The sequence below is a fragment of the Syzygium oleosum genome, unplaced genomic scaffold, assembly GCF_021117445.2.
Source record: "Syzygium oleosum isolate NSW1041296 unplaced genomic scaffold, Sole_v2.1 Sole_v2.07, whole genome shotgun sequence".
In the NCBI taxonomy this organism is placed as follows: Eukaryota; Viridiplantae; Streptophyta; class Magnoliopsida; order Myrtales; family Myrtaceae; genus Syzygium; species Syzygium oleosum.
In genome coordinates, this window is record NW_026607491.1 from 542,906 (window position 1) to 569,718 (window position 26,813).

Here is a 26,813-nt window from a genome sequence, read left to right on the forward strand (position 1 = left end):
AGAAAACAGATTCATTTGTGGTTTAATTATGCAATTCATGAAGAACCAATCGAAACCACTAATTGGGGCTCAAATTGAGGTTTTCACCTTTGGCTTGGAATCGAATATTGATCTCCTAATCAAATTTCATGAAGGAAACTATCATAAAAAAAAATAATTAGAAACGAAGTAATTTTGTTTTTGATTGATTTCGAAACGATGTTCACAAATTGAGGAAAAGTCGGTTCTTAATCGATTTTTGTAAATTGATGATGCTAAAGTCAAATTAAAGTAATTAGGAGTTGATTTAGGGGTTTTCATTTTTTTAATATTTTTGGGAAAATTATTGACCAAAAGTCAACTCTTTGGTGATTTATCACTTAAAAGTCAATTAATTGGTCAATCTTCGATTTTTTTTTAAATTGAAAGTGCAAAAATGAAATTGACGCTATTTAGGTGTTTTTTATGCAAAAAACCAAATTTGATCGAAGGTTGACTTTTGAGCCAAAGTTTGATCGAAAAATCAACTCTAAAGTCAACTTTTGACTTTTTGAAACGAAAGTGCGAATGACACATAAATGATATGATTTTTATAATTTAAATGCTAAATTAATTTTTTTGGTAAGAAATGGGTCCCATCACAATCAGGAATCCCTATTCTTAAGTTTTTTTTTACCTTTATGTGATGCGTCGGCAAAAATGTCAACAGATACCTAAAAACTTGACCTAAGTGGAGACATGCTTTTGCATGGACAATTACAATGGAATCCTAAAAATTTTCAAGAAAATGCACTTGAATCATATCAACCTTTAATACGTGCATTTAAATTATAAAATTTCTTACTGCTATCCATTTTAGTAATTCCTTTAGGTTTTAGAAAAAAGAAAATTTACGTGGCATTTTTTGGTTGTTAATGACCACTTATGATTGGAAAGATAGTAGCACAATTGCTTGGCATTTTCCATCCACTTAAACTAACAAGGTTTTTGAACAAAAAGTAAAATCTAAAGAGGTTAACGAAAAGACTCAAATGTATCAAGTTGCAAGTTTTAAAACTAAAATGTACAAAAAGAAAGTCGTTTTTTTTATGGATCTTGATAAATTTTAGGAATTGCTCTATAATTATTTTTACTTTCATATTAAGCTCGCTTGTTTCCCGAAAAATGAACGATTGAAAATTATTTTTCTAAAAATGATTGCTTGTATATCTTGAAATATCTTTATTGTCAACAACAATTTATATTTAAATATTTTCGTTGACAATGAAATTTGTTTTCATTTATTCATTTTTTTAAAGCAATACAATTAATCATTTTTAAGAAATATTTTCTAAATTATTTATTTTTTACAAAATAAGCACGCCCTAAACCTAACTTCGGACGGAAAACTACCTTCAAAGGTTGTGGACTCAACAGAGGCGTCGTTGTGACGGACCTTGTTTTTTCGGTTTACCTGGCATAACTTGTAGTAATAACATCAGCCAGAAATAGATGACCCAAAAGAGAGATTAGATCACATAGGTTCATAGCATTCGGTTTTACAAGAATTTTCTCCTTCGTTTTCTCATTTATCCCTCAGATTTTGCTGCTTCTTTCTTTCCGTTGGCGTATGATGTCTTTACAACCGACGATTATTCAGCCGAGGAAAAAAAACACTGATGCGTTCATGGATTTATACAACAGTAGATTCCAAATGGTCCACTGGCCTACTAGTATTTACCGAGCATACGGCTAGCGCAAATAGAAATTGGCCCAAAAACTCTCAAATGTAGGAGGACGACAACTGAGAAAGACATGAACTAGCATCATTCGCCTGAAACAAGAGAGAGCCCCATGGATTTTGCATGCGATAGATGTTCATTCCAGCATGTACAGGCCAAGCTCAAGAACAGGCCATATAAGTTGAGCTATGTACTTAAAACACCTGAAAGACTCACCACTGATACTTTGCAGCAACAAGGACCTCCTCGTAATTCCGAGCCGCATTGTCCCAACTGAGGTCCTGTGTCATCCCTCTTCTCTGGATTCCTTCCCAGCTCTCCTTGTACTGCCTATAGGTCAAGAAGCAGTAACCCAGCGCATTTATCAGCTTATTTGCTTCTGCACTATCAAACGTCCACCCAAGCCCCGTATTGTTGAAGGGATCAAACGGCTGAACCGTATCTCTCAGTCCACCCACAGCATGTACGACCGGTACTGTCCCATAGCTCATGGCATAAAGTTGGTTGAGCCCGCAAGGCTCAAATCTCGATGGCATAAGTAGAATGTCCGAACTGGCAGTTATCCTGTGAGCCATTTTCACCGAAAACCCAACCCAGCCCCTGATTTTATCACGGTGTTGTCCTTCAAACTGCCGAAGCATCTGTTCAAGATCTTGCCTTCCCGTTCCCAACATGACTAGCTGCACGTCCTGACCCATCAGCCATGGTACAGCCTCGGCTATTAGATCAACACCTTTCTGGTGATCCAACCTCCCAATGAAACCAAGCACAGGAACATCGGGACGGACAGGCAAACCGAGCTCCTTCTGTAATGCTTCCTTACACTGGGCCTTCCCAGTTTGGAGATTTTCCAAGGAATAGTTAGTATAACCATCTGATGTTAGGTGAACATCGTATTGTGGACTCCACTCTTTTGTATCGATCCCATTGACAATACCTCTCAGTTTCCAGTCCATCTCATTGATGATGTTGTGCAAACCCCAACCGCCTTCAGAAGTTTTGAGTTCCCAAGAATATCCACGACTCACAGTTACTACACGATCTGCTGTTTTTAGACCTGCAGCAAATATATTAAAGTGGTCCCCTCCGACAGGGTCATACATTTTAAAAAGGTCGATATAGTGTGGCGGAACACCCACATAGGAGAAATCATCCATTGGTCCCCGTCCCTAGAGAAACACCATTGTATTAAGGATCACATTTTCGTTATCAGGAATAGAACACCAGAAGTTCTCATCAACCAATCAATATACTAATACCCGATTGCTAAATATCTAGGTCGTGTAAATTAAAGCAATACAAATAGAAGAAAGCACTCATCTTCATCACCTATGAATAACACTGCAATCTTTAGATGCCGATTCTTTTTGTCAAAAAGGTACTGGAAACTCATTGAATACCTGAGTAAACCCCTGAACATGCAAACCTGCTCTATGTGACACATGAATGAACCTGGCAGTGTAGGATATGCATGACTTCAAAGCAGTTATTGCAAGTAGGCCTTCAAATCTATGACCATGTTTCCTGATCCCCATCTAAGCTCGGGTTGACTACTTTGCCTACCAAAAGACTTCACTGTCCACATGGGATGCTCAAGCCTCCACTACATTTTCATTGCACAGGCAACACAAAACAAATTAATGTTCTTTTGTTGAGGATCTCAAGGATCATGGTACCACACAGGTAGGGAACCTATGGGCTCAAACCTCAAAGTGAATTATTCACTCACTTGCGCTCGCAAACAGCAACTGATTTTTATTCATACAATTTGTATACACATGCTATGTCCTATCTTAGAACCCGAACGGAAAGCTACTGTCTCAATCAATTTGCAAATAGAGAGCTACTGTAGTACTAGTATACAAGACAAGGTGATAACACATCAGACATTAAGAGTTCAAAGTACAACAATCATGAACTTGAAGACAGACAAGCTTCAAGAAGCTACCTGGTGAGCTATGTTGTGGATCACTAGGATTGACCTTGTAAATGACATCAAACCATTGTCCCTGTAATAAGCCTTGAGGTATACTGGCAACAACGCAGTATGCCAATCATTTGCCATGAAAACCAAATTCCCATCACCATAGCAGATACCACCACAGGGGACATGCCAGGGGACCTGCAACGCACCGACAAGTGTTGATAAGGTGTCAAGTGCGCTAGTGGAAAAAAAAAAGCCACTTTATCTGCTCATATGGACTATTACTTTAGATCACCATATACGATAATAATGTGTTTTGACACCTTAATTGGCACATGACATGAAACTTGAGCTGCTTCTTGACTATTGGGAGCCAAACCAACATGATCAACAGGCATCATGTAGAAACAAGACTGGATTCTACAAATAATCATACCTCAACAGCTGCTTTGCAAAACAGCACCATTCTTTTCAAAATGTCCTGCACCGTCAAAGCTACAGCATATCAGATCACTAGTGCAGCAAAGCAATGATTGAAGATGATTTCTCAGCTACTTTTGTTTCACTGTCAGCATCTAATGATCAAGAACTACCGCAGACATAATGGGAAAGAAATCCATAAGAGGTTATGCATTATGCCAAAAGGACAGTCAGAACCATTCACCAAGCTATCAGACCATAAGGAATCAATTGATAATGGTAAGACATGATTGAAATGCTTAATGAGTAATCTTATTGAAAAATCTGCACATTAAGAAGGGAAAATCATAGCCTGTGAGTACTCAATTTAGTATCACTACAAAAGAACCCAGGGTGATAAATCCCTGGGAACACAAAATAGAGGTGCTAATTTGGTAGTCAGTGTTATAAGCATGGTAAGGTTAAATGATCATACAAAACATATGTATGTCCATCTGCAAAGACATGTTCTTCTACTTCTAGTGAAATAAGAAAAAGAACTGACCGCTCGGTTCCCTCCATAGATGTTGTTCTCAATATGACGAAACACAGGGCTGTCGATGAAAACAAAATCCACACCATCTATGTAGGCCTGGAAATATGTTACCTCATGATCCTGTAAATTACGTGGAGCATTAAAAGTGTAAAAGCCCACAGTACAAAAGAAATAAAACTCATATCAGCTAATATTCTGAAGCTGTGCAAACCTGGCCATCAACCTTGTACATTCTCCTCTCGCCTATTTGTTGGGTTTCAGCATAGTTGCCATATCGAGGTGCCACAACCTATTTAATAAATAAAAAAAAGGAAGTGTGACTATGGTTTGATTTATTTTAGATTATCTGAGATGCTACAAAGTTCCAGTAAACATGGAATAAATCTCAAAATAGTAGCCGGATGAATTTTCAGTTTATGTCCAACACGAACAATCGTTTGCAACTCATGTCTCCTCTCTTTAGTCAGGGGGAAAAAAGAAGCCACTGAGAAATGTTGGCAGTTCATTTCATACGCTATTAAAAAGATGAATATGTAGAGAAGTTTTATGCACATACAACTATGATCTGCAACAGCTACTTAACAAAGAATGCTGCACCTATTCCCAGTAAGTTACCCAAAACAGTTTTCTCCTAGTTATCAACTATTTCAAAGACATGGGAGGAATAGGGTATTGACATTACCATAACTCTATGCCCCCGACGAGCCAAAGCTTTTGGTAAAGATCCAGCCACATCTCCAAGCCCACCTACAAAATACTCTTGACATGTTAATCAAACTTTAGCATTAAATAAACACGAAAAAACATGCAATAAGCATGATATCGATTGCACTAATTCATTATATAGCTACAGACACCCCAAAGTTCTCTGCAATAATTGACACTGAAAACCAGCTTTTAGAGGAGAGAAAGCTCGGGAGGAGCTTTTTGAACTAATCGATTCAGAATTTACATGTCAACCCAATATTCCATGCATACAGTTAGCTCATAAATCTTGGGAAGCCATGGAATTTATCAAATCACACGATCTACTGTGGCAACTGACTACATTCTACTAACCTAGACTGAAATACAAATTTGCAATGCTCCAGTAATTTACTTTTGCTACTTGATACCATTAATAGTCTCCACTCTAAGAGTACCTGTTTTAGACCATGGAGCACATTCTGCAGCAACCAATATAACATTCATGACATTTGGTCCAGCCAAAGGAGGGGGTTCCATGTCCTCAGAGACTGGATCTGCTGTCTCATTATCAACATCCTGAAGGCTTGATTCCTCCAAACTTTCATCCTGTTCCACTTCTAAAGATTCAACCTCCAAGGTACTTGAAAGAAATGATGGTATCTCTCTGGACCGAACTGAATCTGAACTGATGTTGTTCAAATGTTCTGCAGAATCACCACTGGAAGGTGTCGCCTCAGAAGAAAACTGACGTCCAAGTTTTCTCTCTGCTTTATCAAGTTGTTCAGTTAGTACTCTTTCTGGTACCCCCATTGTCGAATGCGGTGGGCTCCCTGGAAAACTTTGCCCATTTGTTTCTCCAAGAACATTATCTTCAAAAGTAGTATAGTTGCTAGAAGTTGAAGCAACATCCTGATGTGAAGAACTGTTCATCCCATCTTCATATGCAGTTTCAGCCTCTGTTGCACTAATCGTGCTGTTCTTTATAGTAGAAACCAATTTTCTTCTCTCAGCAATCTTCAGATGACAACAAAGTGAAAAACAAAATTTCAGATAACAAGAAGAAAATTGGAAAAGTTACATAAATACCTTGAAGAAAGATCAACTCTATTATAATATCACCCATCTGAAGCATCAAGATTTTGTTATCACCAAAAAAGAAATCCACTTACATCTAATTAAGGTGGAACAACACCAGATTGATCCCTCACTCCTTTCGTAAAATCAATTCGTAACAGAGAACAGACAAGATAATATGTTTAAAAGGAAAAGGGATGCATCTTCTAGTTGTCAGAATTAAGTAGTTGATGAATAATTTTGGAAGATCCAGCAAAAGACCAGAAACACTCAATTGTTCCTTTAGTATATAGTCGTCATTGATGGGTTCATAGGAGTAGGAAAAATACAAAAAGATGAAAATACATGCCCTTCAAGGTTCGAAAGATAGCAGATGTAAACAACCGTTACCATTTTCTTAAAAAGTAGGAAATGGTGGCAATCATTATCTTTCCGCTACACTCGTTGAAAGAGATTCCATTCAACAAATTTCTGGAGGCACTCATTATATAAGAAATCAGCTGTGATTGAACGCCAAACTAGCAAATTTCTGCATGCCAGCTGGATAAGCTAAGATTTGCACAGTGCATAGAAATCTGCTAGTCTGGTGTAAGAACTAGACCTGAGAGATTCTCTCAATGAAGCAAGCCTACATTTAGACTACATCAGTCCAAGAAAATGACTGCTGCATATAAATAAGGAAAATCTTTTCAATGATACCCCAGATGCGCTTAGCCATCAAACTAAAATTGTAGCACAACGGAACAATGATACTGCTTGAAAATGAAGCAAACAAGCCTATTATGCAGATGAGATCATAGCTTCAAAAATGGATGGAAAAGCACGGTACAAATTATGCGACTTTGCATCCTAGAAAGCAAGGACCATATCGTGTCATCAAATTCTGCGTATCTGAAGCTAAATCGTTGAATTTGCTAGACCTGGATTGGTTTAAATTTTAGGTGCTTTTTAACAGTGAGAATAATTGAGTAGGCCCTACAATTTAACTCGAAACTTAAACATAATTTCAGCATAAAATTAAAGGAAAAGTACCAATGGGTCGCTCCTTTCTTCTTCTTCTTTGTATTGAAAATAACTGCACTTTCCGGATTCACTTTACGTTTTAGAGTTTGAAAACTTCACAAAGCTGACTTTTAATCAGTGGAATTTAAGACGAATGCCAACCAAACCGTAAAATGTTAACCGTCTTCCGAGAAGAAGTAGAAACTGGAACAGAGCGAAAGTTTCCTATCGAACAAATTACCTGATTGAGCAGGTCTCTCTGCATTGCAAGAACCCTCTTGCTCTTCTCAATGGTGGCCTCGAGCTTGTCCTCAGTTTCTACATTATCAACGCCATCGCCTTCCGCAGGCCCCCTCGCAGCCGCTCTCACACTCAAGAACCGGCCCCTGTCATGCAAACCTAACATCCTGCCACAGCAAAATGAACACTTGAGCGAGCCATCTTCAGCAGCTCGCAACCCCGACCACCCACAAGCTAAGCCCCTCAAACGAAGCAGAACCGGCGACTTCCTCGGCCGAGAGCCGAACGAACCCAATCTGGGTTGGCGCCGATTGGTACAGTAATGAAGCAGCGAGCTCTCTGCCCTGGGCTCGATGAGGAACTGCAGAGACCCAAGAGACGCCATCCGGGTGTTGGACGAAATTCCCTAGAGAAACTAACCGGCGGTTCAGGCGCTCCGGAGACGGTAACAAGAGGGTGGCTACGGAGGAAGGAGGAGTGAAGATGTCGGGGAGACCACGGCGGAGCAAACGAAGAGAGAGAAAGATCGACGGTGGATGCTGGAGGTCGCTGGAGCGGGGCCCATGGCCGATGCTGGTATTGAAATCGTGGAGTAAATACTGTGAGGTTCAGATTAGCCGACAGTTTTGGAACAGGAAGGAGATCGTCACCGGCGTTGGTTCTTGGGCTCATATCAGCCGACCACGTATCATCGTCCGTCCTTTCTTCTTTCGTTTTTGCTTTTGTTTTGGTCGTTTGCATTTCCGGCTCCGCCGACACTAATCCCTTCGCCTGCGTCCAAGTCAATCTCGTTTCTCATGTTTTTCCGACGACTGAATTTTAGCCTCGAGAAAGATTTTCTACGTTTAAAATGTGTTTTGTGCCTCCTCTTATCACGGGTCAAGTCGCGATCAATCCTTCTGGAATCTTTTCGATCAAAATTAAGGAAATGAAGGCAAAACTTGAAATGTCGTCACTTATGTGTCAAATACGATTTTATTGATTAAATATTTTCAAAGAACGATATTCGAACTTGCATGTGCGAGAGTCTTAAGTTGCACTTTTCGCTTTATTTTTGTAATCTGGTTATATACTTCATTAAAAAGGTTTAAAACATATAACTTAAGCTTTTTCCTTTTTTGGATTATTCATTTTTATGAACTATCGAAATTACGTCAACACAAAAGTTATTTCACACGTAAAAGTTGCGTCTTAAAAGGCCAAAAAAAGAACTATAACCTTCACTTTTGTTCCCCAGCTTGTTTCGAAGAAGGAAAACCAACGATGGGTGTAGCGCAGCGAGGAAAAGAAGTGTTTTCGGAAACGGAATATCACAAATGTTTTCATATTGGTACATCCACGTCACATTTACCTCAAATTAATTTTTATGTTATAGAGAAATCTCAAACTGACAAAATCGTGCAAAATTTAAGGATTTTTTTTATGATACAAAAATTAATTTGAGATACCGATATACTCGTTTAGAATTTTTGTAGTATTAATCCAAAAGATTATGCGCTAAATTTGAAGTGTGACTCTATCAAGTTCTAAAAAATATTAAATCTTGAAATAAATAGGAAGTTATTCGATGGTAATCGAAAATTGATCGCTTGACATGATTAAGATCTTGCGAAATATGGAATTTTGATTGTTATTGGTAGGTTTTAACAATATTGACCCGGTAACCCCTGAACTTTCTTTCGATAATCAATGTGGTCCTTGATTTTTTTTTATTCAATTTAATCCTTAAATTTATAAAAATCCTCTCAATGTAGTCTTTCAATTAAAAATTCTAACACCGCTAGCTGACAAGACCATAATTTCTATTAACTTGACATTAGATTTGCCATACTGGTGTCCACGTGGTTTGCGTATGGCTTCCACGTCATATCTCGTTCCCATTTTTTTGGCCCAAAAGAAAGGAAAAAGAGTTGTTGAATTGGAAAAAAGATGTGGCGATCCACCTCATTATTTTGACCTAATAAACGCTTATGTGGCAGTTCACGTTAGCGAATTTGTAAAAGTTTGGGGATTAGGCTGGTGCCAAGGAGCCTTGCTTTAGAGGAACATGGATTAGGGCAAGTGCATGTAATTACTTGGAATTGCTTATCGAACCGGCTGCATGAATGCATTTTGGTGAAAGTGAGCTCAGCATTCCCATCAAGACTAGGGGTGAGCAACCGAGTCGATTCCATTTGGGAATCGAACCCTACCGGTCTTACCTAGCCAATTCACACTGGGATCGAGATTCTCGAATAAAAAGTTTGAGCACCAGCCTAGATTGGGTCAATTCCCAGCCTTAAACATGTCGGTTCTACTTGAGACTGGCCTTGTGAGTAGAACTGGTTTTGAATCTGCCTCAAGGCCGATTCTTGGGTAGAACTAGTTTTGAACCGATTTAAAACTAAACTCTAAATCTCTCTTTAACTTTCTCTATTTTTAAGATGCGCCTTCTCATTTTGCACTCACTCTGTCTCTTAGATTTAGCCTCTCTTGCTACTCGACTCTCTCATCTTAGATCTGGCCTCTCCCTCCCTAGTCTCTTTAATGGCGTCGCTCAATCTTTCTCTCTCTCTCTCTCACTCTCTCTTGAGTCTCTCCTGACGCAAAGGGTTCAGATGCAAATGTCAATAGCCTTGCAAAAGATCCACTCATGAGTTGGATCTCTAGATGAACTAGCTGGTATTTATATGTCTGGGGAACCAACTCGGAAATCTATATTCTTCGACTAGGCTGCCGAATGATTTGAATTAATATAAATAGGAAACATTGCATGAAATCGTTAGCTTTTTGCCACACTCACTTAAGGGGATAACAACACTACAAGTGCAAAAACTTGTGTACGCCACTTACTTAAGTGCCAAAAGTTTCCGGTAAATTACTTAAGTGCCAAACTTTCTAAAAAATGATCACTTAAGTGCCAACTCCGGTCAGTTTAGCCGGAAAATCCGATATTGTATTTTTTTATTAATTTCTGAAGCCGATGTGGCTCGCTGGAGATTTAGTCAACATATATACTTCAAAACGACGTAGTTTAGCTTATTCACCCTATTTAGGTTTAATTTTATTTTAAATAATTTTATTCTTTTTCCTTTTCTTTCTTTTTTCCTTCTTTTATTTTTTTTCTTTTCTTTATTCTTCTTCTACCTTTGGCCAGTGACCGGACACCGGCCACCACCCAAAGGTAGAAGAAGAAGAAATAAAAGAAAAAAAGAAAAGAAGGAAAAAAAAGAATAAAAAATCAGAAAAAAAATATTTTAAAAATCGAAATATACACATGAAAATGCCACATAGACTGATTTTTTTTAAATCCAATTTAGATTAAAATTTTAATTATAAAAGTCACGTATTAATTTGGCCGGAATTTCTCGCCGTTGACACTTAAGTGATCGTTTTTCCTCCGATTTGGCACTTAAGTGAGCCGGCGAAAACTTTTGGCACTAAATTGAGCGCCATACACAAGTTTTGGCACTTCTAATGTTCTTCTCCCCTCACTTAAGTATTAAAGAATAAATTTGAGTTGATTTCCCTTTATACTGTCTATTCCCAATCTTGATAACCCCTTTCTCCTTCTCTTAGTAGATCGGAAAAATTGTCCAAAAAGTCATAAACCTATTATATAGCGGCCAATTCAGTCTTAAATCTTTCAATGGTACCAATTTAGTCATAAACATTGTGATGATTTGTCAATTTAGTCATAAACCTTCTAACGATTTGCCAATTTAGGAAATTACCGACATGGCGATCTAGTTAGCGTTGGCTGCCCCACATGGCACGATCGGGACTAACGTGGATAATTTTTGTAATTTTTTTTAATTTTATGAACTTTTTTTTAATTTTATTTTATTTTTCTTGTCCTTTTTCTCTCCGATAGCCATTGTTGGGCCTTGTCCGTCGGTCTCAGGAGAGGGCCACCCTCATCAGCCTTAGGTGGCCCTCGCCAGCCTAGGCATGGGCGTCCCTCGCCCAAGGACTGTCCTCGTTTGAGGCCGACAACCCCTGTCAACCATCAACGAGGCCCAGTGACGGCCAACAGAGGGACGAAGGGGAAAAGAAAAAAGAAAAGAAAAAGAAAAAATTCATAAAATTATCCTCATTAACGTCAGTCATGCCTCGTAGGACGATCAGTGCTGACTAAATCGCCACGTGAGCAATTTTCAACCAACATTGGCTAGAAGGACTAAATTAGCAAATCGTTAGAAGGTCTAGAACAAAATTGATCAATTAAAAGGTTTATGACTAAATTGACAAATTATCAAAAGGTTCGAGATTAAATTGACACAATTGAAATATTTATGATTGACCGTAGTATAATAGATTTTGGATTTTTTAGACAATTTTCCCTTGGGGAGCAGTTCTGCATTATTCTTTTTGCTACAAAGACATTGAAAGAGCTTATATAATATTTAGGGAGATGAGCGTTGCGTTGGAAATTGAGGCGCGACTTTGGTTATCGTAGTAGCCAAGCTGCCACCTTGACCACGAAGGTGGTGGCAACCAACACCCTCTTCTATTGATTGGGTAGCATATCAATCTCATGCAAACATTAGATTGACTTGTTATATCGCGTGAGCCACAAAATCAATGCCAAAAAATTGTGTTTTCAACATATGGGGATTCTCATTGGACCTCAGCCCACTGGTGTTGCATATACTAATTTCCACCGTTGTTTTTTCTTTTGTTGTTAATTTCTAAGAAGGTTATACTTAGAAGTGTGTAAAACGGACCGCCCATACCGGGAACTGTCCGGACCGGACCAAATCGACCGATTGGATCCGGTTCCCAAGAGTGTCGGTCCGATTCCCGGTTCGTAAAAGTGGAACCGATGTTCGGGCAGTTCTATTTCCGGTTCCAATGGGGAACCGGATCGACCGAACCGAATCGATTAATATACTTTTTTTTCCCTTCAAAAAAATTAGTAAAATGTGAATTAAACCCTAATAGTGAACTTCAATGACATAAATTCATTGACAAAAACTAGTAAAATGTGAACTAAACCCTAAGTGAACTTTATTAACATAAATTAATAAAATGTGAACTAAATCCTGAGAGACCGGTTTCATTGGGCCGAACCAGGAACCGATCACCCCTAGTTATACTTATCCCTAGTTGTTATGCTTGTGTTATTATTGTCGCTCGAGGAATTATTTAAGGAGTGTATCCTCTAAATTTTATTTTTAATGTCCCTTTTACTTATGTTTTGTCCAATGATGAATTTTTTGTTAGATTACAATCACATTGACAATACTAAATAATTCACTTAAAAAGTACCATGAAAAATTATTCTTATATTTGATTTTAGATAATTCTCTATGAAAACTTTTATTCGGTAGGATTTGTTTTAAACGAAAGTTATAAGAAAAAAAGAAAAAAAAAAAGTCGGAACCACACTAATTACTACACCTCTTGAAATATATAAAAACGATAATCCACGTGTCATTTAACCATTCGCCATCAACTGAACCAACGGCATTTTGCCCGCATTCGCACCTGAGCGCGCCAAAAGTAACCGTCAAAAACAGATTCAACGACTCTCCTCTCGCTCCCTCCCGCTTGCCCGCTGACCAAACCTCCTCTCTCCTTCCTTCATATAAACCGAAAGCCTTATTCACAAAAGAAACAGATCACTCTGTTTTTCCCATTCCATCTCTCGCATCTCCCAAGAACTCCACAGCGCGCACGGTTTGTTCACGAGAAAGAACGGAGATACTGTGGAGATCGGACAAGGTTGAGAGGCCGGTGAAGAAGATGGCGATGCAGTTCCAGAGCGGTCGAGATCACATCAAAGAGAAGATGGCTACCGAAGATTCTGATCTCGATAGTCGTATAGGAGACGAGGGGCTTCAAAGTCGGACTCAGGGCAACCTTCCTCCGATTCCAGAGGAGGTACTTGACTGTTCTCGATTGTTCTTGGAGCATGCATAATCTTTTCTTCGTTTTTGATGGTCGGAACTCTGTATACCTTGCTGGGGATTCAACGAGCATAGAATTGAACAAGAAGATGGGGGTAGAAAACGGAGAAGATTTGCAGATTCTTGTCATTTCTAGCAAATTTTCTTGCAATTTTATCATATGAGAGACGTTAGATAAGTGCTTTTGATCCTCCATCTAAAAACTCCATGTGTCGCATCGAGTCCATGTTATTGATAGTTGTAAAGACTTTTAGTTAGTTTGGATATAGCTGGTGCCAAAACTGTACGTGCTGAGGATTTTTACTCTATCAGGTTCAGGTTGGTGATTCTCTAGTGTACAGAATAAAAGAAACACTGGGAAAGGGATCCTCTGGACAAGTTTGTGTCGGTCAACCTGTTGGTCCTTCGGCTGCAATCGGTCAAATTGGTCTGGGAGCGGTAGAGGTAGACCTCTGAGCTCTATCTTCTCATTTTCATTCTCAAGTGCTATATTTGCGCCAGTCGCTTACATGATTAATGCGCACAATCTAGGTAGCCATAAAATTCGAGCTTAGAAAAGCCCACAAAGGACGTGAAGATGGAATCCCTCCTGAGTGGAAAGCTTATGAGTGAGACATTTCAAATTGTTGCATATTTAGCGCGCACTATATTGAGTGAATGCCTGCGTGCTGTATGTTACATCTGTGTTTGGCATGTTGAACAGTGATCTGGGTAACGATCATGGCATTTCGCTTCCACGAGTACACTACAAGGAGCAACAAAGGGACTATAATGTCATGGTATGTGCATTCCCTTAAAATCGGAGACTTTTGCATTCTCGAAGATTGATGTTGACGTGCTTACGATTTCTAGGATCTGCTTTACGTATGCAGGTCATGGATTTGCTTGGACAGAACTTACATGTCCTGATGCAAAACAGTCCAGAGTACGTTTCCTCAAGAAGTGTCTACCGTTTCTTTTCAATGTTTGGACATTTTATCAGATTCTACGCCTTCCTAATTTTCTCTCTTTTATTCTTTAATTCAGCAATCGATTGGCAGTGGTTGCTTGTGTTGCTGTTGAAGCAATTTCTATACTCGAGAAACTGCACTCTAAAGGGTAATGGCTGATTGGCTTCCGATTTCCTTTCACAGTGTGACTTTGTTCTTAATTTAATGGTCAAACAGACAATTTCAAAGACTTGTGCTTTCTGATAGCTTCTCATATTTGGGAGAAGTTTTTCTGTGGCAGCTTTTACTGTTTCGGTTTTGTTTGTAGCAACTCTGGTTCTGTCCATGTAGTAACAGAATTCGCATTCCAAAAGATTCCCCTTAATGGAGACATTAAAATCCCTGAAAGCCCAATGATATGATCTTTTTGTTCTTAGGACCGATTATGGAGATTCAATGAGTAAACAACAGTCATCTTGGGTTTGTACAATTGTATGATAACTGCCACAGATCAGTTACCTGCTAGTGCCAGGTTTGATTATGTTGTTTATTTATGCTTCTTTTCCTGACAGGTACATTCATGGGGATATCAAACCTGGTAACTTTTTGCTTGGTCCTCCGGGAACTCCTGAAGATAAAAAACTGTATCTGACCGATCTTGGATTAGGTTATGGCTGATTTGCATAATCGATTGAAAAAGAGAAAAAAAAAAAGAAAGATTCGACCATCTCATTATTCTTTTGTCATTTACGATCTTGCAGCTAGAAGATGGCTAGATAATTCCACTGGTTCACACGTTAAGTACGATCAAACTCCATCTTGTTTCAGGTGCACTGGAAATGATCTTAACCTCCTCTATTGAATCCCCCCTATGTGAAATCACTTGCGTGCACTAATTTACTGCTTACAGCAGAGGAACAACTTGGTTCGCAAGTGTACATGCTCATCTTGGCAGAACAAGTAGCAGAAGAGACGACCTGGAGTCCCTGGCTTACATGCTTGTTAAGTTTATCTCTGGTCGTTTGCCTTGGCAAGAATACAAGGTTTGCTAGAACCAGCGAAGATTATGATGTTTCTTTAGAAGCTTGTGCGTCTGTCTATCCCTTAACTGCCATGGCTGATTCAGGGTAGGGATAGCTCTCTCCTTGCTTGCAAGCAAAAGATGGCCACTCCTCCAGGAACTCTGTGTCACAATTGTCCTGAGCCTTTCCTGCGATTCGCTGAGCTCGTGTTTAGCTTGAAATTCGATGAAGAACCAAACTATACAAGATACATTTCTCTTTTCCATGGGAGCATCGGTCCAAATCTATACATCTGGCCCTTTAGTCGTCTTCATGTTGCTCAGGAGGTGCCTATTCCTCTCAGAAAATCAGTAGATGCTGGTATAAATATCTGATAGGATCTCGTCCTCTAATTGAGCCATACTTTTCTCTTTGCTGCAACATTCATTTGCCAGGTAGCAAATAAGGGAGTTCCCCTAGCTGAAGAAGATAAGCTACAAGTACGAACGGGGTTGAGTGTATCGCAATGGATTGTCAATTATGATGCGCATCTACCCATGAAGCAAAGGTAAGGACTTAACTGTTGTCAGAATTTTCTTCTGCTTTGGTACATTGACTTTTTTCTTCACTTACTTCATGGTAAATACAAATGGAGTTTTTCATCTCATCCGTCCCTTTTCTTGCAGGTTTTACACTAATGCTCATGATTTGAACCTGCCCTTAGAAGCCGAGAAGGTATGTGTAAATGGAATGTTTGTCAGTAGTGTGGCTTTTTGCTCAAATTCGTGGACCCTGATAATGGACAACGGCACTGGCTTCACTGCTCAAACTCGTTATCTTTCACCCGAATTTCTTCCCCAGGTTGCATTTCAGCAGCTCTACTTAGGACATTCTTGTACTATGTAGATCCAATAGTTCCATGTTACTATTCATTCTGATAATGCATAACGCATTCAACCAATGCATCAACCACTCAACAATGGCATTCTCGATTAGGGGGTACTTAACAGCGTTTTTCAATGTTTTAAGGAGTGGATTCAGGCACATTGGCTGAAGAGCTACCAGATCACTGCAATAGCCGGAGCAGACGATCACAGATCATATGTTGTAATGTCCAAGGGTAGGTGGATGAATGCCTAATATCAACTTCTGATGACATGGTACCATACCATTTTCACAAGTTTTTCTCAACCCATCAAATGCAGGGACCCGTTATCTGCGGCAGCATCTTGAGGTCAGTGCTACATTCCCTTTCGAGTGGATTAAGAGACAGTGGGCAGAAGGTTTCCACGTCACTGCCATGGCCTCTTCTGGGAGCAAATGGGCTGTTGTTACTTCCAATGGAGCTGGATTTTCTCACCAGGTTCATAGATACTTCCAACTTCAAGATTCCCTTTTAGTTTTGTGTGAACCTGCAAGTTCCTGATTCGTTTTCTTGTGCTAAATTAAGGTTGTAGAGATAGACTTCCAGTATCCGGCTGAAGGCATCCTTGAAAGGCAGAAGCAAGGCTATCATATCACTTCGGTCGCGGCTAGTTCGGATCAGATTGCTTTTGTCTTCAGTATTACTGGAGAAGCACCAGCAAGTGTAAAGCAAGAGACACTCCTAACGTCCAATTTCCCCGTGAGCGGAACTCAGGTGATTAATTCGGCTATTTTCAACACCATCAAATTGGTTGCATTAGCTTCGCTTCATGGAGCTTATATTCTCATTTTTGCAGGAGATGTGGGCGAGGGATTACTATATTTCTTCCATGTGCTATAGTCGAACCCTATCTTAGATTCCCAAGAATTCTACGCACATGACTGGTGCTTTCGTGGGTGACTCGTGTGATAAAGTGAGCAGCATCTCATATCTTTTTCGCCTTACTTTTAGGAGCCGAGGTTTGACAAGTCATTGGACACGGATCAATCATGTACAGAATTGTATGAGTGAATAGTTACCGCTTTCTTTAATGATTGCCTGTGGTAAAGCTTTAGACATTGTGACGTTGATCATTTTGTTCTTTCTTGTTTCTCTTTTTAAACTTCCCAAGCATATAATAAGCAACAGAGCCCGGGTATTAGAATGATGGATTATGCTTCATCACATGCAACATTTGTTTTAAACAGGTAGCATCACAGCAAAGTACATACATAAATGCATGTGCGTATTCACTGCATATTCAAAATCAACATAACCCCGGGCAGACGCACTGGCATTTTCAGTTCTTCATAGAGGACGAGTTTCAAACATGCAGAAGCAGTGTATTGTTATATTCCAAGGAGATTTTTTGACCTTGTTCACCGTTTGTGTTGCGATAACTGGCTTGTTTCTTTCGTAAGTATCCTTGCAATTTTGGTTTGAAATATGGCTGCAGTTCCAATCACATCTCTTGGGACTTTAGGTAATTATATTTCTGCCTCGTTGCTCTAAAATGAAAAGAAATTTGCTAGACATAGATATAAAATATAGATTCTCTCTTTGGAGAATGTAGGGAACCTGATCATTTAACTCCAACATCCTTCTGATTGGCCAATAAGTTGTTCTCCAACGAAGTCAAAGATCAAAAAAGAGATAACTTCCTAGTTTCATCTTCCACTTGCATTAGAATTCGATGTCTCGGTGCAATTGATAATATCTTTTGGAGCAGTAAGACATTCACGCGTGAGAATTTTGGCAGGATGCAGCAATCAAATGAGTAAATTGTCGCAATATCAATTAGCAAGACACAGTAAAACTCTCTTTTCCATGTAAAAAAACTAGACCTTGTTATTTATACAATCCTCTAGTCAGAGTACATATTTAAATTTCTTTTCACTCTGCTAATGTACAACTATAATTGTGTTTCCTAGACCTCAATCATCTCCCTAGCAGGAGTCCTCTTTGTGTTGTTGATTGAAACATCTGTAAATTCCGAAAGTATCACTCTGAATTCATCTCCTGTAAGTGTCTCTTTCTCCAGAAGCAGATCCACTATCTTGTCCATGGCCTCCCGGTTGTTCTTTATATGTGCCTTTGCGATCTCATATGCATTGTCAATGATGTTCTTGACAGATGAGTCGATGTCCTCCGCGAGCTTCTCTGACATGGAATTCCTAGATAGCATCCTCAGGACTACATCGCTGCTTTGTACTGTTGGATCGATCAACACCCATGGCCCAATTTCGGACATACCATACGTTGTTACCATCTGCATTGCAGAAAATGAGAAAAAAAAAAGTTTATCATCTATGTTTCATAGATTAGTTTATGTTTTGTTTCGAGTCAGTCAAAGAATTTCTTTTAAGCAAACCTGTCTTGCTATCTGAGTGATTTGTTGCAAGTCTCCAGCTGCGCTGGTGGTGATTTCTGGTTCTCCGAATATGACTTCCTCAGCGGCTTGGCCACCTAGACCTGCAACAATTCTAGCAAATAACTGCTGTTTGGAGATGAGGGTAGGATCTTCACCGGGCAAAAACCACGTGAGACCGCGAGCTTGGCCTCTGGGTATTAGAGTGACTTTCTGTACCGGGTCATGTCCTGGTGTCAATGTCCTGCAAAAGAGAGCATATTAAAATTGTTGAATAGACGACTAGTGAAAGGATTAGTCCTAAAAAGGTAACAAGCTCTGTTGATGTACTTACACGCAGATAGCGTGCCCGACTTCGTGATATGCGACCAACATTTTGCTCTTTCCATCCACCATCTTGGTTCCTTCCATTCCAGCCACGATGCGGTCAATCGAGTCGTCGACCTCCTTCATCGTGATCTTGTCTTTGCCTCTCCTCCCAGCAAGAATGGCGGCCTCATTCATCAGATTCGCCAAGTCAGCGCCACTGAATCCCGGCGTTCGCATGGCAATCACACCGAGAGATACATCCTTATCTAGCTTCTTATTTTTGCTGTGTACCTTCAGTATCTCTTCCCTTCCCCTTATATCTGGTAGTCCAACACTTACCTGCTCAGGCACAATGTAAGGTTTCAGTAGCCTTCGAATCAAACAAATTAATGTCAAAAGTGTTTCCAAAAGATTCAACGGATAGGTAGCCGTTTGATTTAACATGTTGTGTCCGTGCCAATTTTTTTTTCGGTTCATTAGGTTATCGAAGTTCAGTGTAACGTGGGATGACTCAAAACTGATGTGCGCGACTCAGAAACTGATATATCACAAACAAATGTCAGGATTTACCTGTCTGTCAAACCTTCCTGGCCTGAGCAAGGCAGAATCGAGGATTTCGGGACGATTCGTTGCCGCGATGACGATCACTCCACTGTTCCCGCTAAAACCATCCATCTCGGTGAGCAACTGATTCAGTGTTTGCTCTCTTTCATCATTTCCTCCTCCAATGCCAGTTCCTCTCTGCCTCCCGACAGCATCAATCTCATCAATGAAGACCAAGCAAGGCGAATTCGCCTTCGCCTTGTTGAACAGGTCTCGCACCCTCGAAGCGCCTACCCCGACAAACATCTCGATGAACTCTGAACCGGACAGCGAAAAGAAAGGGACCCCAGCTTCTCCTGCAATCGCCTTGGCCAACAAGGTCTTCCCCGTCCCTGGTGGCCCCACTAGAAGAACTCCTTTGGGGATCCTTGCCCCCACGGCCGCGAACTTCTCTAGCGTCCTTAAGAACTCCACAATCTCCTGGAAGTCCTGCTTCGCCTCATCGACCCCGGCCACGTCGTCAAATGTGATTCCTGTGTTCGGTTCCATCTGAAACTTGGCCTTGCTTCTTTTTCATAAACATGGATGAACAAGTGAGATTTATAAAAAATTGTATCAAGACGTTTAAACTGATAAAGAGTGCTTACAAAGTTCGCAGGAATCAATTTTCTCAACAAATATCGTACTAGTATTACCGACTTGAGTCAATACATATAAAGTTAGCTAGGATTTTGCTGATTTTTCATACCTTCCAAGTCCGAAGGGCAAATTGGGTCCTGCAGGACTGTTTGAAGACGAGCTCCTCAACAGCAAACTCCCTAGGAGTATCATCGGGAAAGCCAAGTTCCCTAACAGATCAAGGATCGCTGGCCACGTGCTGACCTCCATAGGTTGTGTTGCGGAAGCCAAGCGATCGAATAATAAAATTGATAGAATAAGAAAATAAATCGGACACCAGATTTACGTGGTTCGGTCGTAGTGACCTACGTCCACGGGGAGAGCAGCACGGAATTCCACTATAGATCAAGCGATACAACGGAGATTACAACTACACTCGAGTCACTCAAACACTCTAAGTATTTCCCAAGCCCCAATTACACCCAATAACTCACGTAGTGTTTAGCCCCACGATTCCTCACGAAATAATCTCTCAATCTCGCAAAAGAATTGTACACAAATCTTAACACAAGATTTAATCGCTACGAACACTTGAGTTCTTGGTGTAATTCCGCGAACAAAATCCCAGTGAGATAAACCCACGCCAAGCACTCGACGTCAACCGCGGCGCTTCAAGACTTCTCTTCACTGGACATGGACGACACAAAGACCAGCTCTGCACGCATCAACAATGGCCACGGCACACAAGCACTCATGGAAAGGCGCTTCAGGACAAGAAGTCCAACTTCAACAGGAAACATATATATCAGGAAGTCCCATGTTGGTCAACAAAAGAAGTCCACGCAGATTAGGATCAGGAAACAAATCCAGCCATGCTTTTCTTTCCTTTTATTTTATTTCCTCTTTCCACTTCTGGCCGTGAATTCCACAAGAATTAGGAAAGTATAATATTCTTTCTTTCTTCTAACACATTGACCGAGTCAAAGTTCAACATAAAATTCATGTGGACTTTCCAATTTGAGAACAAGGACTCCAATGTGCATTAGGAAAGTGAATTTCAAATATTTCCTTTTTTCTCGGTTTTGAAGATCCGCAAAATATCCAATTCGGAATATTTAGATTTCGCTTTGGGCTCAAACTCGAGACATATTTTTAACAGGTTGAGCTGCGAAGTCCACGTTCTTGTCCTTCATCTTCCTGAGCAGCTCCTGGGGGAGCCCCGGCAGCTGAACCTTCACCCTTTGGACCTTGTCCAGGGCGGGGTCGAAGATCTCCGTAATCGCGACGGTCCCATTCTCGAACAAGTCCACCTTCCTCACCGCACCTTCGTCCAAGTACTGCAAGAACGTGGTGTAGGACATCCTGCTCGAGGCGGACTCGATCGGGCTCTGGGGCTCCGCTCTTGCAGGCCCAAGAACAGAAGTTCCTAGCCCTAGACCCGTCGAAGCAGCAGCTGCGAACAGCTTCCTCCTGCCGACGATAGTGTCGGAAGGAGATTTCTGACATGGGTTTCGGCTCGTGGAGCTGACCCGGGGATGCTGGCTCGCCTTGGGGATGCCGTCTTGGGATTTGCACAGAGGTAGGCGAGAGAGAGACAGGGACAGAGCAGGCGACATTCTCTTCTGTCGAACTTCAGATCAGCTGAGAGCAAGCTTTTCGTGTTCTTCTTCGGAACTCGAAACCTTTGAACAAGAGTCAAGTGACAATTGGGTGAGATCACATGCGATTAGCTCTGTATGTATAAATAGGTTGAGCAACGCTGGAGATGTTTCCAGCACTTAAAAACTTGGATTCTTCTTCTTCTTCTTCTTCAGGGCATGTTTTGTTTCCTAGTTTTCGTTTTCGTTCTCGTTCGGGAAGTGCCTGGAAGATTGACTTAGCCTCTGGAAGTTATTGAATGAAAATGTCGTTTGATTTGACAAATTTTCGTGACTTGAGCTGTCGAGGAGTCCTGTGGAGATAAATGGGGCGAATGGGGGACACAAGAAGACATGGGGAGAGATATCTTTTTTCTCCTCACGAACTCGAACCGTACACTTGGAAAAGCAGAAGTGGCGGATTGACACTTCTCTTTTGGATCCTCTTTATCAGGTTCAGAGCATATGCCAGATGGGCCTGTGCCACGTAATGTGCCCATATCGTGGCTTAACTTTCGTTACTCCAAATTATTAAGGACCGCAAACATTTTACCATTTTTGTGTTTTGTAAGAATAATGTATTTGGACTTTCTAAACTCAATTAATCTTTATGAGTACAATTAAACCATGCGATCCATGTCTATCGCAGAAGACTCTACCCGCAAGCTGCGGATGTAGTACCCAAAACAACTTTGGATAAGAGAGTCGTGATTCAAATATAAAATTTTAGTATCCTGATCAAACACTTTTGGTAAACACTCAATCATTATGTCTGTTTAATTGCAATGTATTTTTCATTTTCAAAAAAAGATGTTTAGTACACTAACAATGGAAAAATCTACTTTAGGAATTATGCTCTAATCTTTTTTTTCTTCTGTGAATTGAAAGGCGAGGAGAGGGGAACGATGCAACTACTCCCTCTTCCCATTATCATAAACGGTTCCACACACCTGCAATGGAATGTTCATCGAAGGAGCATTGGGCTATTATTTTCATTCAAACGTTCTACACATCGGTTGATTAACATGATATAATATGATATTAGAAGAGCGAGCAAAACATTGTTCGGTGGTTGAGCCGCGCCAACAGAAAGCTTCTTCTCCACAAAGTAGACAAAGAAACCTAATCATCCAACTTGGACATAACAAATGTACAAGAATAGTACATGGATGTTAATTGCGTAAATTATTAATTTACTTACACTTTGATGTATTAGTTAACAAAACTAATTGGCCCATGAAATTGTTCTTCTGATTTTTCATTTGGTAGTCAGCTATAATGGGAAATAAATTATTTTTATCAAGTGACAAACAATCGTAAAAGAAAATTCTAAAGGCCATGTCTGTTTTCTCGAGTAAAAAGAGTAAAATGGGTAAAATGGAGTTCTGTGATTTGAGCCACATCATATTAAACTGTAAAGGTCTATTTACCTCCTTACATTTGTTGGACAAACATAACTTTATTTTCCCCACACTCTATCTAATATTAATGCATTTAAGACTATATATTGTAACATCAAAGTAATATGAATGTAATTTGACATGGTAGTCAATAAAGCTGAATTCACCTCAGTATTCCATTTATCAGAAAATGTATCATTAATTTATCAAATTAATTATGATAAGAAAAAGTCTTAATTATACTTATATGTTACTTTACATGAATTCTTTTAGTAATTTTGTCAATCGAAAAAGCAATATTAGTAAAACAAATAATAATTTGCAATTCGGTATTACACTGGGTCTAGTCCCCAATGAGATGGGAGAGCAGCAGCAAGCCAAACACACTCGCGGTTGGATCAAGTGGTAAAACATAATTTAAAAGATATTTTCAACAGGAAAGAGTTTTCAATTTATCTAAAATCCTAATTGTAAAGGATGATAATGTATTTTTTTAAGAAATATCTGTTAATTATACATATCGCATTGCATTAAGATTAATGCATTTGAAAAGGCTAGGGGAAAAAACCAATAAACCTCTCGCTACCTGTCAAGGCTGCAGCAATTATTATTTGGGAAAATAAGTGATTTGCATAATAAATCAAATAGGATAATTAAATTAGATATTCTATCACCCTAGAACAGACTAAATAAACAAGGACAGACTAAATAAACAAGTACCATATCATCCTTTAAAAGTAATACATACGTCTGACTTTTTTTTTTTTTTTTGTCTTGTCATATTCTAACTATCAACTCACTCTCCCTTCTTGCAGAGCGTGGGAGTTGAACCTGCAATATGTGTGCTGTTTAGGGAAAAAAAATAAAGAAATTAGAAACCATGCAGCACAAACGAATTTTTTAATTTGGGTGAAAAGTGTGTCTAGTCTAGCCAAAAAAAATGGAAAAGGAAAAACAAATTTTGGATGAGCCCCATCATTTGCCTACGTGCTAGCAAGCTGATGAAGCACTATGCTAGGAAAATGAAATATCTTGAGCTGCATGGATTTTTACTTTTGACTTTTTCATAATCTAAATTTTACAACGCATAAGTTTCGACATTAAAATTCGACAGCAAAATTTAACGGAAACTTACGCGGGGTAAATTTATCACAGGTGTATGTAAAAAAAAATGATTTGGGATAAATTTGTTACAAGTGTATTAGTTTAAGACTTTTTGTGATATTAACCCTAAAGATTAATACGCAAATACGTATCGTTCATACTTTTTTGAGGTTTGAATTATTAAACCGGGCGAAGAAGCCCAATGGAGCGCTTCATATGGCAAATGCCCAACTGGAACCCCAAAAGTATCGACGTCTCTTTGCTCTCTCTGTTCTGACATTAGGCCCAACCCAAATGCATGCATGGTTCCCCTCCCGAAACCGACCCCCAGCACCATCTTCCCGGCAAAGATCCTCAACTGCAATTCAAATTTCGCCTCCATAAAGCACAAGCTGATCGCATTCTTGAACCTCTCTTCTTCCGCCAAGCACATCGCTCAGATCCACGCCCAGGTACTGGCCTCTGGCCTCCTCGGCGACGTCTTTCTCGCCCGCGAACTCGTCCGGCTCTGCTCTCTGCCTCCCTCCACCAAATGCCTGAGCTACGCTCGGCTACTGGTCGAGCACGCGGAGATGTCGGCGCCCTCGTCGTGGAACATCCTGATCAGGGGTTTCGCGTCGAGTGATTCGTCGAGGGACGCGTTGCGGGTGTATCTTGGAATGCGGCGTGGTGGGATTAGTCCCAACGAGCACACTTTCCCTTTCGTCTTGAAGTCGTGCGCGGCTCTCGCGGTGCTGCGCCAGGGCAGGCAAGTTCATGGCGAGGTTTGTAAGTTTGGTGTGGAGAGTAACGTTTATGTTCAGAATGCTTTGATTAGCTTTTACGGATCCTGCAAGAAGATCTCGAACGCATGTAAGGTGTTTGATGGAATGTCCATGAGAACAGTCGTTTCTTGGAATGCTGTTCTGACTGCCTGCATCGAGAATTCGCGTTTGGCTGATGGGATTGGATACTTTGTGGAGATGAGGAACTGCGGATTTGAGCCAGATGAGACCACAATGGTGGTTGTGCTCTCTGCTTGTGTCGAGCTGGGCAACTTGAGCTTGGGCAAATGGGTCCATTCCCAAGTGATTGAAAGAGGCATGGTTTTGAACTGCCAGTTGGGTACTGCCCTTGTTGACATGTATGCAAAGTGCGGCGCTGTTTGGTGCGCTAGTTTCGTTTTTGACCGAATGGGAGCGAGAAATGTGTGGACTTGGAGTGCAATGATCCTGGGGCTAGCCCAACATGGCTTTGCTAATGAAGCCCTCCGGCTCTTTTCGAACATGATGGAGAGTACATCTGTACGCCCGAACTATGTGACCTTCCTTGGAGTTCTCTGTGCCTGTAGCCATGCGGGACTGGTGGATGAGGGATATAAGTACTTCCACGAAATGCAGTATGTTCATGGGATTAAACCAATGATGGTACATTATGGTGCTATGGCAGATATTCTGGGTCGTGCTGGGCGTCTCGGAGAGGCTTATTCTTTTATAACAAGGATGCCAATTGAGGCTGACTCAGTAGTATGGAGGACATTGCTCAGTGCAAGCAGCATTCACGACGTTGAGGACAAAAGTGGGCTGGGCAGTGAAGTTCAGAAGAGGCTGCTTGAATTGGAGCCGAGACGGGGCGGGAATTTCATTATGGTTGCAAACATGTATGCTGAGGCTGGGATGTGGGAAAAAGCGGCAAAAACAAGGAGAGACATGAAGAACAAAGGGGTAAAGAAGATAGCTGGGGAGAGTTGTGTCGAGTTAGGCGGCTCTGTTTATAAGTTCTATTCTGGGAATGATTCTCGGGATGGTTATGAAGATACTTTTCATATGCTTGATGATCTAAGCCTGCACATGAAAATGGTCAATGAATGGTAACTTTAGTTGCCTTCTCAGCTAGCCAATGGAAGTCATCTATAAACTCTATTTCCATTGTCCTGTTTGTTGGAAATATGGGATAAATTAATGGGTGAATGAATGAGAAATTGATGCTCAAAGAACACCCTTGAGTTGGAAGTGGGAAGTGGAAAAATACTATTCCCACATCGGAAATGAAAGAAGGCTATGGAATGCTTTATATACAGTTACACTTATTTGAAGTGGTAATTATCATAGCACAAACTCTCTGCCTCGCGCGCAGGCGCAGGGGGGGTGCAAATCCGACGCCCGACAAGTTGAAACTTGGGCGCGAGCGCACATCCCGCGTACCGAAAAGTGGGCCTGCAGAATTAATCGGCCGTTATTATTCCCGAATTGCTCTCCCCTCTGTTCCTTTTTATCGAAATCATTCTTCCTCTGGTTTTAAAAACTCTCTCTGCATTTTGCACTGTTGATAAGTACAAAGCCAGACTTGTGATCAAAGGATACAAACAACGAGAAGGCTTAGATTACTTCGATACTTATTCTCCTGTGACGAGAATAACTTCCATTAGGATGATACTTGCAATTGCAGCATTGCGAAATCTCGAAGTACATCAAATGGATGTAAAAACAGCTTTCCTAAATGGTGATTTGGATGAAGAAATCTACATGGAACAACCTGAGGGTTTTAT

General features: G+C 40.4%; 5 protein-coding genes across 7 annotated transcripts; 2 read left to right on the forward strand and 3 right to left on the reverse strand.

Moving 5' to 3' along the window:
* Positions 1-1,624: 1,624 nt before the first annotated feature.
* LOC115688139 (granule-bound starch synthase 2, chloroplastic/amyloplastic) lies at positions 1,625-8,290 on the reverse strand. Its single transcript, XM_030613878.2, has 8 exons — positions 7,584-8,290; positions 5,722-6,280; positions 5,262-5,326; positions 4,791-4,868; positions 4,589-4,699; positions 4,061-4,105; positions 3,649-3,822; positions 1,625-2,869 (listed from the first exon to the last, which is right to left on the reverse strand). Exons 1-8 carry the CDS (start codon positions 7,965-7,967, stop codon positions 1,913-1,915), a joined length of 2,373 nt encoding a protein of 790 aa, XP_030469738.1. The 5' UTR covers positions 7,968-8,290; the 3' UTR covers positions 1,625-1,912.
* A 4,742-nt stretch (positions 8,291-13,032) lies between these two features.
* LOC115688156 (casein kinase 1-like protein HD16) lies at positions 13,033-17,401 on the forward strand. Of its 2 annotated transcripts, none has more exons than XM_056313420.1 (16): positions 13,033-13,447; positions 13,786-13,917; positions 14,005-14,081; positions 14,177-14,252; positions 14,346-14,398; positions 14,500-14,571; positions 14,975-15,069; positions 15,164-15,230; positions 15,313-15,445; positions 15,529-15,750; positions 15,859-15,971; positions 16,090-16,264; positions 16,433-16,523; positions 16,609-16,766; positions 16,854-17,042; positions 17,125-17,401. In XM_056313420.1, the coding sequence occupies exons 1-16, from the start codon at positions 13,310-13,312 to the stop codon at positions 17,182-17,184; spliced, it is 1,851 nt and encodes a 616-aa protein (XP_056169395.1). In that variant the 5' UTR covers positions 13,033-13,309; the 3' UTR covers positions 17,185-17,401. The 2 variants fall into 2 exon arrangements, with proteins under 2 accessions (XP_056169395.1, XP_056169397.1); XM_056313422.1 differs by having other exon boundaries at positions 13,035-13,447; positions 15,316-15,445.
* Positions 17,402-18,068: 667 nt separating this feature from the next.
* LOC115688130 (ATP-dependent zinc metalloprotease FTSH 6, chloroplastic) lies at positions 18,069-20,437 on the reverse strand. 2 transcript variants are annotated; one of them, XM_056313345.1, is made up of 5 exons: positions 20,276-20,437; positions 19,555-20,092; positions 19,010-19,323; positions 18,679-18,919; positions 18,069-18,576 (listed from the first exon to the last, which is right to left on the reverse strand). In XM_056313345.1, the coding sequence occupies exons 1-5, from the start codon at positions 20,413-20,415 to the stop codon at positions 18,235-18,237; spliced, it is 1,575 nt and encodes a 524-aa protein (XP_056169320.1). In that variant the 5' UTR covers positions 20,416-20,437; the 3' UTR covers positions 18,069-18,234. The 2 variants fall into 2 exon arrangements, with proteins under 2 accessions (XP_056169320.1, XP_030469731.2); XM_030613871.2 differs by having other exon boundaries at positions 19,555-20,095.
* An 841-nt stretch (positions 20,438-21,278) lies between these two features.
* Positions 21,279-22,089, reverse strand: LOC130138598 (ATP-dependent zinc metalloprotease FTSH 6, chloroplastic-like). Its single transcript, XM_056313064.1, has one exon. The coding sequence runs from the start codon at positions 21,759-21,761 to the stop codon at positions 21,279-21,281; it is 483 nt and encodes a 160-aa protein (XP_056169039.1). The 5' UTR covers positions 21,762-22,089.
* A 2,461-nt stretch (positions 22,090-24,550) lies between these two features.
* Positions 24,551-26,195, forward strand: LOC115688132 (pentatricopeptide repeat-containing protein At2g36730-like). Its single transcript, XM_030613873.2, has one exon. It carries the CDS (start codon positions 24,589-24,591, stop codon positions 26,137-26,139), a length of 1,551 nt encoding a protein of 516 aa, XP_030469733.1. The 5' UTR covers positions 24,551-24,588; the 3' UTR covers positions 26,140-26,195.
* Positions 26,196-26,813: the final 618 nt, after the last annotated feature.

Bases quoted from the DNA above. Each gene is read 5' to 3' on its own strand.
- LOC115688139 (XM_030613878.2), bottom strand. From the start codon at position 7,967: ATGGCGTCTCTTGGGTCTCTGCAGTTCCTCATCGAGCCCAGGGCAGAG. The intron at 4,869-5,261 runs GTAATGTCAATA...TTTATTAAATAG, and splicing joins GTCGGGGGCATAGAGTTATG to GTTGTGGCACCTCGATATGG. The intron at 2,870-3,648 runs GTAGCTTCTTGA...GTGTTTCTCTAG, and splicing joins TCCACAACATAGCTCACCAG to GGACGGGGACCAATGGATGA.
- LOC115688156 (XM_056313420.1), top strand. From the start codon at position 13,310: ATGGCGATGCAGTTCCAGAGCGGTCGAGATCACATCAAAGAGAAGATG. The intron at 15,972-16,089 runs GTAAGGACTTAA...CTTTTCTTGCAG, and splicing joins CATCTACCCATGAAGCAAAG to GTTTTACACTAATGCTCATG. The intron at 16,265-16,432 runs GTTGCATTTCAG...CAATGTTTTAAG, and splicing joins CACCCGAATTTCTTCCCCAG to GAGTGGATTCAGGCACATTG.
- LOC115688130 (XM_030613871.2), bottom strand. From the start codon at position 20,415: ATGGAGGTCAGCACGTGGCCAGCGATCCTTGATCTGTTAGGGAACTTG. The intron at 20,096-20,275 runs GTATGAAAAATC...TTTATGAAAAAG, and splicing joins TTGCCCTTCGGACTTGGAAG to AAGCAAGGCCAAGTTTCAGA. The intron at 18,577-18,678 runs GTTTGCTTAAAA...TCTGCAATGCAG, and splicing joins TCACTCAGATAGCAAGACAG to ATGGTAACAACGTATGGTAT.
- LOC130138598 (XM_056313064.1), bottom strand. From the start codon at position 21,761: ATGTCGCCTGCTCTGTCCCTGTCTCTCTCTCGCCTACCTCTGTGCAAA.
- LOC115688132 (XM_030613873.2), top strand. From the start codon at position 24,589: ATGGTTCCCCTCCCGAAACCGACCCCCAGCACCATCTTCCCGGCAAAG.